General features: G+C 48.3%; 1 protein-coding gene across 2 annotated transcripts in view; it reads left to right on the top strand.

Annotated features, from left to right (window-relative positions):
- The first annotated feature begins 395 nt into the window (after window positions 1-395).
- Insr (insulin receptor) overlaps window positions 396-20,342 on the top strand; it is a 94,889-nt gene continuing 74,942 nt past the window's right edge. For both annotated transcript variants that reach the window (XM_042693571.1, XM_042693572.1), the window contains exons 1-2: window positions 396-623; window positions 10,803-11,354. In XM_042693571.1, the coding sequence (XP_042549505.1) occupies window positions 497-623; window positions 10,803-11,354 (679 nt within the window). In that variant the 5' untranslated portion in view covers window positions 396-496. The remainder of the gene's footprint in view (window positions 624-10,802; window positions 11,355-20,342) is intronic.

Raw genomic sequence — 20,342 nt, forward strand, 5'->3', positions numbered from 1 at the left:
TACGGCCGAGCCGCGCTCGCTCCGCCGCCCGCCGCCCGCGCCGCCCTCGGTCCCGGGGTCCACGAGCGGCCTTGGAAGCGCGCGGGGCCAGCCACGAGTCGGGAAGCCCCGGGGCGCGCGGCACCCGAGCTTCGGGCCTCGAGATCGCGGGGCGGGAGGGGGGGGGCCTGGACCGCCGGAGTTTGGTGGGGATCGGAGGGCGAGGGGGGGGCACCACCAGCCCCCCTCGTTTTTCTTCGGGCCGCGCCGCTCCTGTGATCATTTTGTTTTCATTTCACTTTGGTTTTGGGGGCGCCTTCCAGGCCGCGCGCCCTTCCCGGGGTTCCCCCATCCCCAGGGCCATCCCCGTGTGGTTATTTATTATTATTTTTTTGGAGGGGTGGGGTGGGGGGGTGGGCTGCACCCGGAAAGCGTCTGTCGGCCGCTGGGCTCGGAGCATGATCCCCGCGGGCGGGCGCCGCGCGCTCTGATCGTCGGGGACCCCCCGCCCCGCGCCATGGACCCCGGGGGTCGGCGGGGGGCGTCGGCCGCGCCGCCGCCGCCGCCGCTGCTGTTCCTGCTGCTGCTGCTGACCGGGGCCGCGCTGTTGGCGGGCGCCGCGGGCCACCTGTACCCCGGAGAGGGTGAGTCGGGTCGGGTCGAGGGTGGGGGGAAGCGCCGGGGAGGTTGGGGAGGGGATCCCCCCTCTCCAGACACAATAGAGCCCCCGATCAAGGACGGAGACCCTCCTACTTTTCCTTTCTCTCCTTCGGGGAGAGAGGGGCGTCGTGGGGGGGGCGCACAGCCTCCCTCCCCATGGGCGCAGGGCTCCTCCAACGGGAACGGGAGGAGGAGTGGGGGGGGGGAGCCGCTGACCTTGGCCTTTGCCCGCCCCGGGGCTCGTCGCTCTGCGCCCCGCGTGCCCGACCCGGACCCGGGGAACCTTGCCCCAGTGCCCGCCCTGCGGGCCCGCGCGCGCGCGCGTTCCCAGCGCACCCCGCTCCTGGGTTTGGTTTTCTTCGGGGTAGGGGGGCTTCGCTCCCATGCACCCCTCTCCCTCGGAGGGGGGTCCCCCTGGGTCACTGAGTGGGGTCAGCCAAGTGCCCAAGGGCTGAAGCGAAAAGTCCACGGGGTAGGGGCTGGGGGTTCCCACGGCCATATGAGTAGTGGAGATCCCCCGCTAGCCTGGCCTTCCATCTAGGCGGGTGGTCACTTCTGAGTCTCTATGCCGAGGTCCACGAGGCAAACTTTTACACTGTTGGTAGGGGACAAAGGTAGTGACTGGTTTTCATGAGGATTATAACCAGGATTGGGCCCCGTGCTCACGTCTGTAATCCCAGCGATGCTTGCGATTGAGAGTTGAGGATTGTGGTTCAAAGCCAGCCCAGCCAAGGGAAAGTGCCTGAGACCCTTACCTCTAACGACCAATAAAAGCTGTGGAAGAAGTGGAGCTGTGGCTCATGTGGGAGAACATCAGCCTTGAGAAAAAAAAAAAAAAAGCTCAGGGACAGTGCCCGGGCCCCGAGTTCAAGCCCCAGGACGGGCACACACAACACACACAAATATTATTACAATCAGGTTGAAATGAGGCCATCGGGATAGGGTCACTCAGCCATTTAGCAAAGGAATAAACTGAGGCACAGGCAGGACACGGAATTCACTTTCTCTGGAGAGACGGAGGACTGGAACCTGTGTCTGGTTTCTGTAGGAGGCTGCAAACTGACCAACCTCTTGTCTGATGACTCCTAGGCCCTCTTGCTCCTCTGCCCTGTCTTTCAGGGAGACCTTGTGACCTTAATTTCTCAGATATTCTGGTCCTGACATCTCCATCCCAACATCCTCTTGGGATTGGCTATCTGTGGACAAAGATGGAAAGATCTTTTAAGTATATATAGCTATATCTATTTAAATATATATATACCTATATTTAAGTATATATGTGTATATATGTGTACACACACACACACACACACACATACATACATACATACATATATACATACGGGGCTGGAGGCGTGGCTAAGATACCGCTCCAGCAACCTGGAAGTCCTGACTTCAAAACCCAGTACAGCTGTGGTTCACTCCTGTAATCCTAAACTACTCCAGGAGCTTGAGATCTGAACATCTGGACTGGAAAGTCTGTAAGAACTCTTATCTCTAATTGACCTCCAAAAAGCTGAAAGGGGAGCTGTGGCTCAAGTGGTAGAGTGCCAGTTTTGATGAAAAAAGCTTAAAGGACCAGTGCTTTAGGCGGTGAGTTCAAACCTCAGGAACTGGCACAGAACAAAACAACAACAACCACAAAAAAACCCCATAGGGCTCTCCCTCCCTCCCTCCCCCCCCAAAAAAAGTTTGTAACAAATAATGTATAGCTTGGGGTTCTCACTGTGGGAGTCTGAAGTTCTGCATTAGGAATATACCTGTTGAGTTTCTGCTTCAGTTTCTGCTTTTTCTAGAAATATGGCATGGAGGAGGGGGGGGGGGGCGGTATATCCAGGAAGGAAGCAATGAACCAAACTGAGTTTATTGTCTGATATTTGTAATCCCTGGGGGAGTTGGTATACAGTAGGTGCTTAATGAAGGGTGACTTCTTCTTAAGCAAATTCAGGATGAGTTGTGAGACCTATATCAGGCTTTGTGCATGCTCTTCTTGTAGCTTTTTTTTTCTTTTTCTTAGTGCTGGTACTGGGACATGAACTCAGGGCCTGGGTGCTGTCCCTTTGCTTTTCTTTTCTTTTGGTCCGTTGTGGGGTTTGAACTCTGGCCTGGGCGCTGTCCCTCAGCTCTTCAGCTCAAGGCTTGTGCTCTACCACTTGAGCCATAGTGCTACTTCTGGTTTTCTGGTGGTTTATTGGAGGTAAGAGTCTCACAGACTTTCCTGCCCAGGCTGGCTTTGAACTGTGATCCTCAGATCTCAGCCTCCTGAGTAGCTAGGATTACAGGTGTGAGCCACCGGTGCCCAGCTTTCCCTGTGCTTTTCTGGTCAAGGCTACTGCTCTACCACTTGGAGCCACAGCTCCACTTCCTGTTTTTAGGTGATTCTTTGGCAGTAAGAGTCTCATGGACTTCCTGCTGAGGCTGGCTTCCAACTGTGATCCTCACATCTCAGCCTCCTCCATAAATTGCTAGAATGACAAGCGTGAGCCACAATCACCTGGCTGCCTTGTTGCTTTGGTAATTTACCAGGTATGTGCCTGGGCTTTCTGGGATCAGTGAATGGATTTACCAAGTCTTTGAAAGTTTATATTTTCCACAAGAACATAGTAGAGCCATTTGAGTATATGGGGGACTGGGGCTTGAACTTAGGACCTGGGCTCTGTCCTTGAGCTTTTGTGCTCCAATCTATCCCTCTACCATTTGAGCCATAGCACCACTTTTATTTATTCATTTATTTTTTGGTGGTGGTTAATTGGATATCAGAGTCTCATAGCCTTTCCTGTCCAGACTGGGTTTGAACCGGGATCCTCAGATCTCAAATTCCTGAGTAGCTAGGATAACGGGTGCCCTGGTTGGCTTTAGTTATTTTTGAGAAAGGGTTTTGAGGTTTTGCCTGGGCAGCATAGTCCTGCACATAGCTGGGATGCACAGGTGTGTGCTACCATGCAATTAATTGGTTGAGATGGGGTCTCACTCATGTTTTGGCCTGGGCTGGCCTTAAGCCACAATCCTATCCAGTCTCGACCTCCCAAGTGACTGAGATTACAGGTATGCACTACCATGCCGGGCCCTGAACCAAGATTTACTTCTTTCTTTTCCTTCCTTCTTTCTTTCTTCCTTCCTTCCTTCCTTCCTTCCTTCCTTCCTTCCTTCCTTCCTTCCTTCCTTCCTTCCTCAGCTGATTGGTGATGGCACGTGCCTAACGGCTAGTGTGGCCCCTGGTAGAGAAGTTTCTGTTGTTTTCGGGGCCGAGTTGGTGGGTTTCAAAAGTGATGGAATTAAATAACAGTGATTTTCTGCCCTTCCCTCCCCTCCCCCATACCTTGTGCAAGCTTGGATTTTATTGATTTAAACAGTCACGTTGGCTCAGAGTGGGAACTCTGATGTTAGCTGCCTCTGGAACTCAAGAAGAAAGCGGGATTTTATCTTTTCTCAAGACCCTTTGTGTTAAGTCACTAAGGACACATTTGGAGTGGTGTGTTTTTCAGTTTTGAGATTGGATTAGATGTATGAGGTGTGTGTGTGTGTGTGTGTGTGTGTGTGTGTGTGTATGTGTGTGTATGTGTGTTTTAAAAGGACAAGAAATACATTCACATTGCAGAGTCTATGTCTCTTACCTAGAACTGGCCATTCATCCATTCCGTTCATCTACCTGTCATCCATTATCCATCTACCTGTTTGTTCTTTTCCTGTTACTTGTCCCCATCCAGCCATCAATCTATTTGTCTGTCTGTCCATCTATTCACTTCTGCTTTTTGTTGGTTAATTGGAGATAAGAGTCTCTCTGGATTTTTTCTTTTCTTTTTTGGTCAGTCATGGGGCTTGAACTCTGGGCTTGGGCGCTGCCCCTGCACTCTTCAGCTGAAGGCGAGCCCTCTACCTCTTGAGACACAGCACCACTTCCAGTTTTTCTAGTGGTTTGTTGGAGATAAGAGTCTCATGGACTTTCCTGTCCAGGCTGGCTCTGAACTGCGATCCTCAGATCTCAGTCTCCTAAGGAGCTAGGATTACAGGCGAGAGCCAGTGGTGCTTAGTTGTTGATAGGTTTTGGGGTGCGTGCACGTTTCATTTCTCTTGCTTCAGTACTAGGAGTAAGATTTCTGGGTCACATGCCTAGTGTATGTTTAACTAAGAAACTTCATTTGTTTTCCTAAATGACTAACGTTTTTTGCATTCCTATCAGCATGGAAAAGGTTGGTCTTCCCTCTCCTTTCCCTGCATTACTTTGTTGTTTGTGTATTCTGGGGCTCGAACTCAGGGCCTGGGCACTGTCCCTTAGCTTTTTCACTCAAGGATGATGCTCTGTCACTTGAGCTACAGCTATGCTTTGGACTTTTTGCTGGTTAACTGGAGATAAGAGTCTCATGGACTTTCCTGCCTAGGCGGGCTTCCACCCCTGATCCTCAGTTTCCTGAGTAGCTAGGATTACAGCTGTGAGCTGCTGGCACCTGGCTTAACATGGCTTTCTTGTTACAATATGAAATGCTCCTACTTATTTTCTGGTTCATCTCTCCTGATAAAGCTGAGATAAATAGAATTTGCATGTCTTTTCTGGTCTTTTTTTGATCAGTTTTGGAGCTTGAACTCAGGGCCTGGGCGCTGTCCCTGAGTCTCTTTTGTGCGCAAGGCTAGCACTCTACCTCTTGAACCACAGCACCACTCTCGTTTTTGAGTGGTTAATTGGAGATACTAGCCTCATGGGGACTTTTCTGTCTGGGCTGCCATCGAACTGTGATCCTCAGATTTCAGCCTCCCGAGTACCTAGGATAACAGGTGTGAACCATTAATGCCTAGTTCTCTTCTGTTGTTTTTTTTTTTTTAAATAAAGCCCTCTCCCCACCTCCTTTTTCATGCCCTATGATTTGAATTCAGGGCCCTAGCACTGGCTAGGCAGGTGCTGTACCACTTGAGCCATATCCTCAGTTCTTTTTCCTGTAGTTCTTTTTCCAATAAGTTTTCATTTCTTGCCTAGGCTCGTCTGGAATGTAATCCTCCTATTTTTTTTTTTTCCTCTGTAGTTCGAATGACTGGCATGCACCACTGAACCCAGTCTCTTATTGGTTGAGATGGAGTCTCCAGAACTTTTTGTCCAGGCTGATGTACTGATCTGAGGTTTCTGCTCCAGGTCTACTCCCACCGCTTATTACTCCCACCCCTACTCCTACCTGAGCTGGGCTGGAAGCCAGTCATACCTGCTTTCTAGGAATTCTGTTATTCAACTTTACATTCATTTTTCTTTCCACTTGCATGTTGTGGGTTCATTAGGGTGCTGGCCCTTTGCATGTATTCTGTTCCTATAGAGCTATATCCCCACCCCACCCCCTCTTTTTTAATTTTTATTTTTTCTTTGCCAGTAGTGGTGTTTGAACTCAGAATCTCATGCTTACCAGATAGGTGCTCTACCACTTGAGCCACACCCACAGCTCTGCTTTATATTGGCTAATTTCTCTTAGACTTAAAAATAAAATTGGGAGGCCTGGAGTTGACTTAACATCCTCCAGATCTTAGCCTCCTAAGTGTGGATTATAGGCTTGAGCCACTATGCCTGGCACCTTTGCACTTTTTCATGATGGCTTACAGCTCCCGAAACCCAAATCACAGTTACAAAAATCACAGTTACAAAGAGCATGGGTAGTGAAAATTCTCCTTTCGTATCTCACATGCTGGGTTCTTTACCCAGAGACACCCAGAGATGTTTGTGTGTGTATGTGCATGTGCACACGCACATGTGTCTTTTCTGGACCACAGTGTTTGCACACACAGGTCAACACGTCTGTGTGTTTACCTTATACGTCAGTCATAGTGGATAGCATATCTTGCAGCAGCATATGGTAGAGACCACTGTGTATCTCTTAGTTGTTTTTTAGGGCGCATCTGCAGCCCACATCCAGCTTCTGCTTTCTTGTGAGACCCCCCCCCCTCCGCCCATTCCCCTAGTTGAGAGAGCTGTGGGAAACTATTTATTTTTGGGCCAGTTCTGGGGGTTGAACTCAGGGGCTAGGCAATGCCCCTTTTGTCAAGGCTAGCACTTTACCACTGGAGCCACTGTGCCACTTACGGCTTTTTCTGTTTATGTGGTACTGAGGAATCGAACCCAGGGCTTCATGCATGCTAGGCAAGCACTCTTAAGTGTTTGAATGGAAACTCACTTTCGACTTTTGCAACCCATGAAAAAAATAGATGCCGTTTGAGCTGTAGCTATCCGATGTCTGTCTGCCTCTCCTGCGTACTCCTGGGGATGGAACCCAGGGCCTCCCATATACTTGCTCTGATGTATCTTTCGGAGTCCTGTTTGGAGCACAGCCTGGCTTGCTCCGTTCTTTGTGCCTCACAGGTGGTTGAAAAGGTGGAATTGAATAGCTGTGACTGAGTCTATGTGTTTGCCTACAAATTTGAAAGACCCTTTGGCTGGAGGCGTGGCTCCGTGGAGTGTGGGCGGGGTTTAGCAGGGGCGCGGCTTAGTGATGGGTATATCAAACAGTAGGGGCCCCGTGGCTCAGCAACGGGGGCGTGGCTTGGTGGTAGGAGCTAGTCAAGCATTAGGGGCGTGGCTCGGTAACGGGCGTGGCTCAGTGGTAGGCGTGTGTCAAGTATGGGGGCGTGGCTAGGTGTCAGGGGGCGTGGTTTAGTGATAGAGGCGTGGCTCTAACCTCTAGTGGGTTGGAGCTGTCTCTTAGGAGACAGAGCCTGGGGGCCTGGGCCTAGAGTAGAGCCTACTGTTAGCAGGGTGGATGGCTCAGGGTCTCTATCTTGAACTTGGGGCTTCCTACACAAAACTTAGAGTGAAGTGAGGGTCCCCTCCCTGCCCCCAGGGATTAAAGCCCTGGAAGTTCCTCTAGTTAACTTCTGGAGGCATCTTTAACCTCCTCTGGGCAGTTTTCTAAATTGCTCTATTGTCTTTGACTAATAGGAACCCATAAGACTTTAATGAGTTAAGAGTTAGATTCCTGGGGAAGATTAAAACAGCAAAGCAGTTCTTTATTGTCGCCTGTTACATTATAAGAGCTTAATCTTTATTGACAATAACTTTTGCCAGATAGAATTCCCGTGCTATACAATTCCCCCATTTAGAGCGTGTAATTCGGTGGTTTTGAGTTTTATTCAGTGAGTTATGCAACCGGTCCCCACAGTTAGTTTTTACAAAGAATCCTGGTTCCCCTTAGCTCTAGACTCCCCCTCCCCAGTGTCCTCAGGGCTACCCCCCCCCCCCAGCCCCAGCTTCCTGTCTCTGGAGTTGCCTGTTTGGGACTTTTCATCTGTTTGATTTATTCAATGAGCATCATAGTTCAAAGGTTCATTTATATGGTAGCGTGTATCAGAATTTCCTTTATATGAATGTACACCTTTCTTTTCATTTATTTATCCCTTGATGGGGATTTATTTGGGTGGCTCCTACGTGTGTGTGGTTATGCAAATCACTGCTACAGTCATTTGCCTGCAAGTTCTTGTGGGACTGTGTCTTCATTTCTCCTGGGACACACAGACAAGGGAAAACCCAAATAAGTATCCCAAGGAAAGGAAATCAGGGAAGGCTACCTGCTGGTGGTGGAGGAGGAGGCATCTGAACTGACTCTTGAAAGCCATTAGATTGGATTTAGAGTTAAACCAAGTGTGGTGTGGTACATGCCTGTCATCCTAACTTCTTGGGAGACGGGAGGATCCCAAGTTGGAGGCCAGGAGGGACAACATAGTCTGTCTCAAAAAACAACACATATTAAAAAAAATATAAAAGGAAAGGAAACCAAAGCCAGAAAGAAAAAAAAGGGGGGAGGGGTTGGGAATATTGCTTAGTGGTAGAGTGTTTGCCTAGCATTCATGAAGCCCTGTGTTTGATTCCTCAGTACCACATACACAGAAAAAGCCGGAAGTGGTGCTGTGGCTCAAGTGATAGAGTGCTAGTCTTGACAACACCCAGACCTTGAGTTCAAGCCCCAGGACTAGCAATAAATAAATAAATAGCACCAGTGGCTCATGCCTGTCATCGTAGTTACTCAGGAGCTTGAGATCTGAGGATCACGGTTCAAAGCCAGGCTGGGCAGGAAGGTCCATGAAACTCTTATCTCCAGTAAGCAAAACCGGAGGGGCAGCAGCAGGTTGGGGAAGGGAGGAGTGGAATCTGGAGGACCATGTGAGAGCAAGGGCCCTAGGGAACCATTGAGGGTGATGGGACCCTGCGGGCACCATCTTTAGGAGAATGAGTTTGCTGGGTGTTTGTGGGGTGAGATGGAGATCACACTGGCATGGCAGGCAGGCTTTGGCCACACCCAGGGAAAGGTAATTACACCTTGACAGGCAGCCAGGAGGGCCAGGAAGCAGAGGCAGGTGGGAAAATGGAAAAGACAAATATTTTCTGCAGTGGGTACCTTTTTCTCCCGCAGGCATTTATGGAAAGTCTTTCCATTCTGATAGAGTGGGGGAGGAGGTGGGAGGATTGGAGGGGGAACAGCTCCCCAGTCTTTTGTGCACTTTCTGTCACCACTGTATCACTATTCAGGCTTGAAATTCATTAGCAGGCCTAGTAGGGAGCTGGTGGCTCACGCCTGTCATCATAGCTACTCTGGAGGCTGAGATCTGAGGATCCTAGTTGGAAGCCAGTCTGGGAAGGAAAGCCCGTGAGAGTCTTATTTCCAATTAAAAAGCCAAAAAGCCAGAAGTGGGGCTGTGTCTTAAGTGACAGAGCGCCACCAGCCTTGAACACAAATGCTCAGGGACTGAGCTCAAGTCCCAGGATTAGCCCACCAACAACTGTTTTCCTTTTCTTCCTTTCTTCTTCCTCCTGCTCCTTCTCCCTCCTTCCTTCCCTCCCTCCTCTCCTTCCACTTCCTCTTCCTCCCTTCTGTTATCTTGTCCTTTTTTTTTTTTTTGGTCCATTGTGGGACTTGAACTCGGCCTGGGCGCTGTCCCTCAGCTCTTCAGCTCAAGACTAGTGCTCTGTCACTTGAGCCACAGCACCACTTCTGGTTTTCTGGTGGTTTACTGGAGATAAGAGTCTCACGGACTTTCGTGCCTAGCTGGCTTTGAACTGTAATCCTCAGATCTCAGCTTCCCGAATAGCTAGGATTACAGGTGTGAGCCTGTAAAGTTTAAGTGGTTGTGTAAAGGGGTTCAACAAGTCAGATTAGAAGTACAGTGCATCTTGACCATTGTCAGCCCCTCCCATCATTCTCCCCCAAATCCTATTCTTGTCATAGTTTCCCCCTCCTTCTTCCTCTCTCCGGCCCCTCCCTCCTCTTTCTTATTGTTGATGGTGGGGCTTGAACTCAGGGCCAGAGTGTTGTCACGGAGGTATTCTTGCTCAAGCCTAGCACTCTACCTCTTTGAGCCACAGTGCTACTGCTGATTTTCTGGTGGTTAGTTGGACATAAGAGTCTCATGAACTTTCCTGCCCAGACTAGCTTTGAACCATGATCCTCAGATCTCAGCCTACTGAGTAGCTGGGATCACAAGCATGAGCCACCAGTGCCTGACTCCTCCTCTTCTTCCTCTTCTCCGTTTCCTTGTCCTTTTTCCTTCTCCTCTTCTTGTTCTTGCTTCTTGCTAGGGGTCTCTCCTAGGGCCCCCAATCATGTTAGGCAAGCTCTTTACCTGTGAACCCCATCTTGAGCTCCTTCATGGTTCATAAGTCAACTTTACAAATTGTTTTAATTGACACATAGTAATTGCAGGAAGATAATTAAGCATGAGCCTGTGGTGTGAGAAGATAGAATCAGGATAATTAACATTTCCATCTCACTCCATCTCCGTGATGAAGACGTGACACCCAGAGCCTCTCTTTTATCATAGCAAGTCTGGATAATACTCCATGTTAATATTATTATTATTGTTGTTGTTGTTTTTGGCACCAGTCCTGGGGCTTGAACTCAGGGCCTGAGCACTGTCTCTGAGCTTTTTTTTTTTTTCCACTCAAGACTAGCTTTTGAGTCATAGCTCCACTTCTGGCTTTTTGATGGTTCATTGGAGATGAGAGTGTCTGAATGGACTTTTCCTACCTGGGCTGGCTTCAAACTGAGATCCTCAGATCTCAGCCTTCCGAATAGCTGGGATTACAGGTGTGAGCACCAGTGCTCGGTGTCCCTGTGTAAGAGGTTGTCTCCTTACCTGTGTAAGAGGTTGTCTCCTTACCTGTCTTTTTTTCTTCTTCTTCTTCTTCTTTTTTTCCCCTCCAGTGTGTCCGGGCATGGATATTCGGAATAACCTCACTAGGTTGCATGAGTTGGAGAATTGCTCAGTCATCGAAGGCCATTTGCAGATTCTTCTGATGTTCAAAACGAGGCCCGAAGATTTCCGTTACCTCAGTTTCCCCAAACTCATCATGATCACTGATTACTTGCTGCTCTTCCGGGTGTATGGGCTGGAGAGTCTGAAAGATCTGTTTCCCAATCTCACGGTCATCCGGGGCTCCCGTCTCTTCTTCAATTACGCCCTGGTGATCTTCGAGATGGTTCATCTCAAGGAACTCGGCCTGTACAACCTGATGAACATCACCCGGGGCTCTGTCCGCATCGAGAAGAACAATGAGCTCTGCTACTTGGCCACCATCGACTGGTCCCGAATCCTGGACTCTGTGGAGGACAATTATATTGTCCTGAACAAGGATGACAAGGAAGAGTGTGGTGACATTTGTCCTGGCACTGGGAAGGGCAAAGCCAACTGCCCTGCCACCGTCATCAATGGGCATTTTGTTGAGCGATGCTGGACTCACAGCCATTGCCAGAAAGGTAAGATGAGAGACACCGGTGTGTGTGTGTGTGTGTGTGTGTGTGTGTGTGTGTGTGTGTGTGTGTGTGTGTGTGTGTGTGTGTGTGTGTGTGTGTGTGTGTGTGTGTGTGTGTGTGTGTGTGTGTGTGTGTGTGTGTGTGTGTGTGTGTGTGTGTGTGCTTGCGCGCCATGATGGAAGGACTGAGGGACAGCACTGTTTGGGATCGCAAACTTTTTCTGTAAAGTTTTAGATAACTTTTTTTTGGTGCTTGTGTTGGCGCTTGAACTCAGGGCCTGAGCACTGTCCCTGAGCTTTTGTGCTCAAGGCTAGTGCTCTACCCTTTGAGCTATGACTCCGCTTCTGGCTTTCTGGCTGGTTCACTGGAGATAAGAGGCCCCAGGTTGGATTTGAACTGTGATCCTCAGATCTCATCCTCCTGCCTGAGTAGCTGGGATGACAAGCGTGAGCACCGGCACCCATCCTGGATGATAACAGTTTTGAACTTCACAGGCCATGAAATCTCTACCTCTAAATGCAGTTGTCCCCTTTTACCTAGCCCCCTGCTAGAGCCCAAGAATCACAGATTGTAGAAAACCCCAGCTGTCTTTCATTCTTTCCTCTGAGTTCATTCCTATGATCAAGTGGAATTGTTGATTTAGGCACAAAGGAACGACTTTTATGCTATATTATAATAAATGGCTTGCATTGCCACGTTTGAACTGGGGGACAATTTCTTTTCTTTTTTTTGCCAGTCCTGGGGCTTGAACTCAGGGTTTGGGCACTGTCCCTGAGCAGCAGCAGCTGCTGCTTCTCCTTTTCCTTCTCTTTCTTCTTTTGCTCAAGGTACTCTATCACTTGAGCCACAGCTCCACTTCTGACTTTCTCTGTTTATGTGGTACTGAAGAATCGAACCCAGGGCTTTATGCATGCTAGGCAAGCACTCTACCACTAAGCCATATTCCCAGCCCATGGGAGACCATTGCTTTGTAGCTATTATCTGTAGTTAACCTGATAACTGACAAGACGCCTGAGGGACTCTCATGTTGCTCTTAATCAAGATAGCTTGAGCTTTCTTTGCACTATTTCGAAGAGCACACCCTCTTGAAATCCTGTGAATTGATTGCTCCTTTCTGGAATTTTCCATTTCATATTATCTCATCATAGTTGTGTGTGTGGGTAATACACAGGCCAGCAGCCCTAGGCTGGTGTTAATGTATAAGCGTGGCTCTGTGTGAATAAAACTTTATTTACAAAAACAAGTAGGGACCAGATTGTTTTCTGGAAGGGTGTCTTTTTTGTTTTTGTAAATGTTCCTTTGTTTTGCTGATTAAAATGTGGGAATGGAAGTGTGTGTGTGTGTGTATTATGTTTTGTCTGATTTATAAATGTCAAATTGTTCTTCATAGAAATGGGTAAAAAAGCCGGGTGTTGGTGGCTCATGACTATAATCCTAGCTACTCAGGAGGCTGAGATCTGAGGATCATGGTTCAGAGCCAGCCCAGGCAGGAAACTCCATTAGACTCTTATCCCCAATAAACCACTCAGAAAAATGGAAGTGGTGCTGTGGCTCAAATGGTAGAGCGCTTGCCTTGAGCTGAAGAGCTCAGGGACAGTGCCCAGGCCCAGAGTTCAAGCCCCATGACCAACAACAACAACAAAAAGCAAACCTAACAAAAAGAAGAAATGGGTAAAAAGCCAAAATGTCTGTCTCAGGCCCCAATAAACCAGATGGCAATAGTTACTTCCTTCTGATCAATATTCAGTAGGTCTGTTGTGTTTTTATTCCTTTATCAGGGGTTTTGATGATTTTTTTGCTTCATTCGTTTAAATAGAGATTGCTCTGGGCAAAGCTTTATCTGGTGTTTATTTCTTTATGTCTTGCTTCCAGAAGTGAAATTTCTGGGTCAGAGGCTCTTGATCCACATTGCCAAGTGGCTTTCTGGAAATGGTGTCTCCACAGGGGCGCCTCCTCGCCTCGCATGGAGGGCAGGGTGCTGAATGGTGTTTGGGGACAGTCTTAATGTACTGCATCGGGGGAGGAGCCTCTGGTGGTGTTTACATTTGCATATGTATGATGCTGATTTACATTTATCTGTTCCTCTGTTCATTGTCCTTTGCCTATGTATCTTCCAGTTGCTGAAGAGGTTGTTTGTCCTCTGCCCATTTGGTTATTAGTGGATAAAATGCTCTGGGAGGGGCTTAGTGGTAGAGTGATTGCCTAGCATGCATAAAGCCCTGGGTTCCATTCCTCAGTACCACATACAGAGAAAAAGCCAGAAGTGGCGCTGTGGCTCAAGTGGTAGACTGCTAGCCTTAAGCAAAAGAAGCTCAGTGACAGCACCCAGGCCCTGAGTTCAAGCCCTGGGACTGACAAAGAAAAAATGCTCTGAGATGTTCAGATAGAGAGAGAGAATAATGAAGGTGGTGCTGATAATGGTGATGATGATGGTGGTGGTGGTGATGGTGTTTTTTTTTTTTTTTTTTGTCGGTTGTGGGGCTTGAACTCTGCGCCTGGGTGCTCTCCCTCAGCTCTTCAGCTCAAGGCTGGAGCTCTACCACTTGAGCCACAGCTCCACTTCGGTTTTCTGATGGTTCATTGGAGATAAGAGTATCACAGACTTTCCTGCCTGGGCTGGCTTTGAATCCTAATCCTCAGATCTCAGCCTCCTGGGTAGCTAGGATTACAGGCGTGAGCCATTAGTGCCTGGTTTAATGTTACCTTTTATGGCTAGAGTTATTAGCACATCTTCATTGTTCAATGGGATTTACTGTGTCATACATCTATTGCACTTTCACCAAATTCACCAAATTCACTATCTCTATTCCTCCATCCTCTCTCTCTCATCCCCACCTTTAAAAAAAAAGTTGGGTTATAATAAATTTTATTATACTCTTTTCATACGTGCATAGACAGTGCTGTATAGCAGGATTTTCCAGCCTTTTTTCTGTACATTATACTTAGAAAGTGCCTTTCTAGCTGGGTGCCAGTAGCTCACACCTGTCATCCTAGCTACTCAGGAGGCTTGAGATCTTGAGGATCATGATTTGAAGCCAGCCTGGGCAGGAAAGTCCATGAGACTTTTACCGAAAAGTCGGAAGTAGAGCTGTGGCTCAAGTGGTAGAGCACCAGCGTTGAGTGAAAAAGCTCAGGAGTAGTGCCCAGGGTCCTGAGTTCAAGTTCCAGGATTAGCGCGTGCACACACACACACACACACACACATAATATTTATATAGTCATGTAATAAAGTATCCATCCTCCACACTTGGGCTGTGGCTCTCTCCATGTGTGTGGTTCAGCCATCTGCCCCCTCTCCCAAATAGTGGTGCTGGAGTCTCAGCACCATGGACGGCTGACAGCTTCCCTGTGTCAGGGTTAGGGTGTGTTTCCTAGAGTGTAGGGCCTGGCTTTCCTGCACCAGCTCTGGGATCTGTTGCTCCCCATGCAGACAGCGCCCACATGGCTGACTGCCTGTGTGTGGGTCATCCACCTAGATGATGGGTTGTAAAGCTCCCGGGGTGAAAGTGATTACCCAGTGTAAATGGTTCTATTACAAAAGAAAGGGGGAGGGCTGGGAAGGTGGCTCAGTGGTAGAGTGCCTGCTTAGCATGCATGAAGCCCTGGGTTCGATTCCTCAGTACCACATACACAGAAAAAGCTGGAAGTGGTGCTGTGGCTTAAGAGGCAGAGTGCTGGGATAGTGCCAGGACTGGGGGCGGAAAAAAAAGACAGGAGGAACTGGGTGCTGGTGGCTCACCCCTGTCATCATAGCTACTCAGGAGGCTGAGATCTGAGGATCCTGGTTCAAAGCCAGCCCTGGACAGAAAAGTCTGTGAGACTTTTATCTCCAATAAAAACTACTTAAAGAAAAAAAAAAAAAAGCTGAAAGTGGCGCTGTGGCTCAATGGGTAGAGAACTAGCCTTGAATAAAAGCAGCTCAGGGACAGCACTCAAGTCCTGAATTCAAGTCTCAGGCCTGGCAACAAAAAAACAAAAAACAAAAAAACCCAGCAAAAAAACCAAAAAACAACAAATCAAACCAAACCAAAACAACAGGCTAGGAGAAGAGCGACAGAAAAGAGGGTCTTTTCACCTCGCCCCAAACAATTGGAAGCCTGGGTAGATTTTGGAGGGCTGTGTTGGAGCCCAGGGAAGATCCTTATGTGCTCTGGGTTAGGGGGGCAGGGTTGGGGGGGGAGGGAGGGTTTAATGATGATGTAGGCAATGCCAGGCGAGAGTTGGGAAAGGCAATGGGTAAGAGCCTGCAGCAGGAGGAGGAGGAAATGATCTTTCCTTGTGGAAAAATCTGGAGAATGTTAATAGATCCAGAACAAAGAGAAGCTAAACTATGAGCTGGAGGGAGGCTCAGGGCTGGGGTAGATGTCTTGGGGAAAGTGTAGATCACCTGTGGGTTTGGAATTTTCTAGACTGGGGGAAAACTCCTGAGGTTGGTAAACAGCCAATAATCTGGCTGGGGGGTGCTGGGCTAGATGGACTTGGAGGTGGGTTGGCATTTATAAATGAGGATCTACTGTGTGTAATTAGGCCTACTGTGTGTTTGTTGGGCCTACTGTGTTAGGACCTTAGTGCTGGCGGCAAGGAAATACTGCTGACCTGTGTGGGACCAGAGAGGTTCCTTAACTTACTCAATGTCACACAGCTGATGAAACACAAAGCCGGTGTTCTTGCCAGCTCTAGGCCAGACACGTATACAAAAAACAATTTTTTGGGGGGGAGGGGTGTCCGCTGAGTTGTTGAAACAGCAGAATGCTTGTAAAACTGGGTCACAGGGTAAAGAATGAGCAGTCTTTGCTGGGGTGTCTTTATGCTTATCTGTTCAGGAGGATTGCTTGAGGCTGGGAATTGGGAACCTGCTAGGAAATAGTGAGACCCTCATTTTGAAAATAAATAATTACATAAATAACACCTGTGTGCTCGCATGCAGCTTGAGCTCAGGGCCTGGGTGCTGTCTCTGCGTTACTTTGCTCACAGCTGGTGCTCTACCACTTGAGCCACAGCTCCATGTCTGGCTTTTTTGGTGGTTCACTGGAGATAAGAGTGTCACAGACTTTCCTGTCCAGTTTGGCTTCAAACTTGGATCCTCAGATCTCACTCTCCTAGTGAGATCTGGCATGATCCACTAGGATCCAGCCAAGAAGAACACTTTTCAATGCAGCCACAGTGTCTCCAAAATTCAAGTGTCTTGGGCACATATGTGTTGAGATAGAGTTGAAGACATTACCTGTGCATTCGTTACTGGGTCTGTTTTAGTGAAAATAACCTAGAAGGAATTAGCAATAGTTTAGTCTCTCATTCCTCGGTGTGCTGAATGGCTTTGAAAAAAATTTTTTTTTATCTTTTGTTATTGAGGACTAGGTTTGTTTTTCCAGCATGGGAGATTGGGGTTGGGGGGGGGGGGGCTCTGTCGGGGTGTGTGTGTGTGTGTGTGTGTGTGTGTGTGTGTGTGTGTGTGTGTGTGTGTGTGTGTGTGTGTGTGTGTGTGTGTGTGTGTGTATGGACTCACAGCTTTCCTTTCAGGATAGCAATCCCCAGGTGTATGGACCTGTCTTGTTAATAAGGGTCTCCAATCAAGTCTCCCCCGCTCACTTTGGGCCATCCTGGGGCTTGAACTCAGGGCTTGGGTGCTGTCTCTTAGCTTTTTCACCCAAGGCTGGACCTTTACCATTTGAGTGACACCTCCCACCCTGGCATTTTGCTGGCTCATTGGAGCTTAAAAGGCTCACAGTTTTGTTTTTTTCCTGTCTGAGTTGGCTTTGAACTGTGATCCTCAGATCTCAGCCTCCTGGAGTAGGTGAAATTACAGGTGTTGAGTCACAGCGCCCGCCAGTTATCCTTGCATCCAAATCTTAAAAGTTCTGGTTAAGTCTGGTGCTTCCCTGGGAGGGACAGTGGTGTTGATTTATTTACTTGTCCTTCTCCGGAGAAATAAGCAAATCCTTTAGTAAAATAAACAGATCCTTGAGAGGTGTGGTAAGAGTCAAATCTACTATGAGAAAAAGGTCCATCGGTGGGGCTGGCGGTTTGGCAGCTGGCTAGCTGGTTGGACAGGTTTTTCTTTTTAGTCGGTGACGTTCATGGACCAGTTTATTCCTTGTCCTATCACCAGACCCTTTGTCAGAATTCAAATCTGTTCTTTGTCACTGAGCACCTGAAATGCCCCAGGGGAGTTCTAGGGAACCCAGCTTCTCGGGCCCTCCCCCCCTTCTAGAACATTCTCTGCCTTCATACTGGAAGCTAATGTTGGAGCTGGGGTGGGGGTGGAGAGGTGATCTTTCTTTTTCTTCTTTCTCTCCCCTTTTCCCCCTTCTCTTTCACTTCTTCTTTCCTGTTTTTCCCCCTTCCCTCTCCTTCTCCCCCATTCCCCTTCCTTTCTTCTTTTTCTTTTAGACTTTATTGTTATGATTAAGGTGTTGTTCATAAGTCAGATAATATGCTGGCTCTGGAACTTGAACTCAGAGCCTGGTGTGAGAGGAGGAGTTATACAGAGAAGGGAAGGGGTCTTGGAGAGAAGGGAAGAGTCCTAAAAGAAGGGGTGTGGCCATGGAGTGAAGGGGGTGTGGCCACGGGAAAGGGGCGTGGCATGAAGAGAATGGGAGGAGCCTGAGGGAGGGGGCGGGGCATGGGGTGCAGGAGGTCTTGGAGGTGATGAGTTTATCTTCCAGGTTCAGCATCAGGTGCCTCTGTTCATTCCTGCCTGTGGTGAACCTGTTGACTTCAGGCCCCGGTTGGTGTGTTTAAAGGATGATGCTCTTTCTTAGGGAGCGGTGGGGGTGTGTGTGTGTGTGTGTATCTGCCGGCTCCTGCTGGGTAACAAATTCTCCTAGCCATGGCAGCTGCACATCAGAGTCCTTGTGTGACTCGAGTGTGAAGGCCAGCCAGACCGAGGCCCAGCTGTCTGTGCCTTGGGCTCTTCTCATGGGTCCTTTGGGAGTCTGACAAGCCTGGGGTCTCCCGCAGGGCAGGGAACACCCTGGTTTTCTCTTTGTGGCTGCATCTGTCACTCTGGAATCACAGAATGGTCTCACTGTTCCAGGACTAACAGATCCAAAAGCCACGGGCTCATGGGAGGGGCAAGGTGACAAATGACCCCCGGCGTAGGCCTCAGGTGGGACACCACGTGGTTTCTCTAAGTCATTAAACTTTTTGTTCACTAAATTAAAAAATGTCTGACATGAGGGGGGAAAAATATGGGAGTTGCAACTACTGACCGCTCAATTTCTTCCTCAGTGATTCTTGATGTCTTAACCTTTTTTAAACATTTTATTTATTTATTTATTTGTCAGTCCTAGGCTTGGAACTCTGGGCCCCGGTGCTGTCCCTAAGTTCCTTTTGCTCAAGGCTAGCACTCTACCCCTTTGAGCAGACGGCCACTTCTGGTTTTCTGGTGGTTCATTAGAGATAAGAGAATCTCACAGGCTTTCCTTCCCTACGCTGGCTTTAAACCCCGATCCTCAGACTTCAGCCTCCTGAATAGCTAGGATGGCAGGTGTGAGCCACAGCGCTTGGCTTACTAAATACTTAACAGTGGTTACTGCCTGATCCTGCCAAACACATTTCTTAAGATCTGTCATCTTGCTTTCCTGTGGTCAGCCCTAGCTGGGTTGGTGATGAGTTTATTCTTTGAGCGAGAGTGTTGAATTCGGTGTGCCTGGCCTGCTTGATTTTCTTTTAAAATTAATTTGATTTATTTTTGTTTGTGGTACCAAGGAATCGAACTTAGGGCCTCATGCATACTAGGCAAGCACTCTACCACGAAGCCACATTCCCTGCCCTGCTTTATTTTCTTCCTTGGATTTTTACCCTCTGTGCTTCTGAGGGAAATTAGGCCACGCTTCTGGGTTGTTGATATCACAGTCTTCCATCAGTTTTGGCTATCAGATGTTCTCTTACATAAAGGCCAATTGGGCAGATTTCCATTTTCCATGTTTTAGAATTCCGGTGCCAGAAAGGCTAATTCCTTGAATGATTGTTCGTTGGGAAATCTTATGGTAGGACAATCTTTAGAGGAAGATTATTATTGTGCCGGTCCTAGGGCTTGAACTCAGGTCCTGGGCACTGTTTCTGAGCTTACTTGCTCAAGGCTAGTGCTCTACCACTTGGGCCACACTTCACATTCAGCTTTGTTTTGGTAGTTCATTGAAGATAAGACTCTCCTGCACTTTTCTGCTTGGCTGGCTTTGAATTATAATCCTCTCCATCTCAGCCTCCTGAGTAGCTAGGATTACAGGCATGAGCCACTGGTGCCCAGCGCATCTTTTTCTCTATTCTTTTTTCTTTTCTTTTTCTTTCTTTTCTTTTTCTCCCTCCCTCCCTCCCTCCCTCCCTCCCTCCCTCCCTCCCTCCCTCCCTCTCTCCCTCTGTCTCTCCCTCTCTCCCTCTCTTTCTTTCTTTCTTGTCATGGGGCTTGAAGTCTGGGCCTGGGCACTGTCCCTCAGCTCTTCAGCTCAAGGCTACTGCTTTACCACTTGAGCCACAGCACTACCTCCCATTTTCTGGTGGTTCATTGGAGATAAGAGTCTCATGGACTTTCCTGCCTGGGCTGGCTTTGAACCGCAATCCTCAGATCTCAGCCTCCTGAATAGCTAGGATTATTGGCGTGAGCCACCAGTGCCTGGCTATTTATTTTTTATTTTTAGTGTTTTTTTTCATCTTTATTTTTAGGGAGGCTGGATCACGTTGGAGCTATGAAGCAGTATTTTTGTTTGAAGTCCAATAAGGCTTTTAACCTGCCATCTGGAGCCTGTGTGCCTTGTAATTCTTTATTGCCTATGACTGAAGGGTAGTGTTGAGGACAAGAAATAGGTTTTGCCATATTGCTGACATACACTCAGAGGATCTGCTCAGCATTGGCTGTAGCCAGACAAGACAATGCGGTGCTACCCTTGATGGAGGGGGTAGGGTAGGAATTCCTTGCCATTTTAAATTTAATTTTGAAAAAACTTTTTTTTGTGCTGATCCTGGGACTTGAACTCAGGGCCTGGGTGCTGT

This window comes from Dipodomys spectabilis, unplaced genomic scaffold (genome assembly GCF_019054845.1).
Source record: "Dipodomys spectabilis isolate Male_0828 unplaced genomic scaffold, ASM1905484v1 ptg000173l, whole genome shotgun sequence".
Classification (NCBI taxonomy): domain Eukaryota; kingdom Metazoa; phylum Chordata; class Mammalia; order Rodentia; family Heteromyidae; genus Dipodomys; species Dipodomys spectabilis.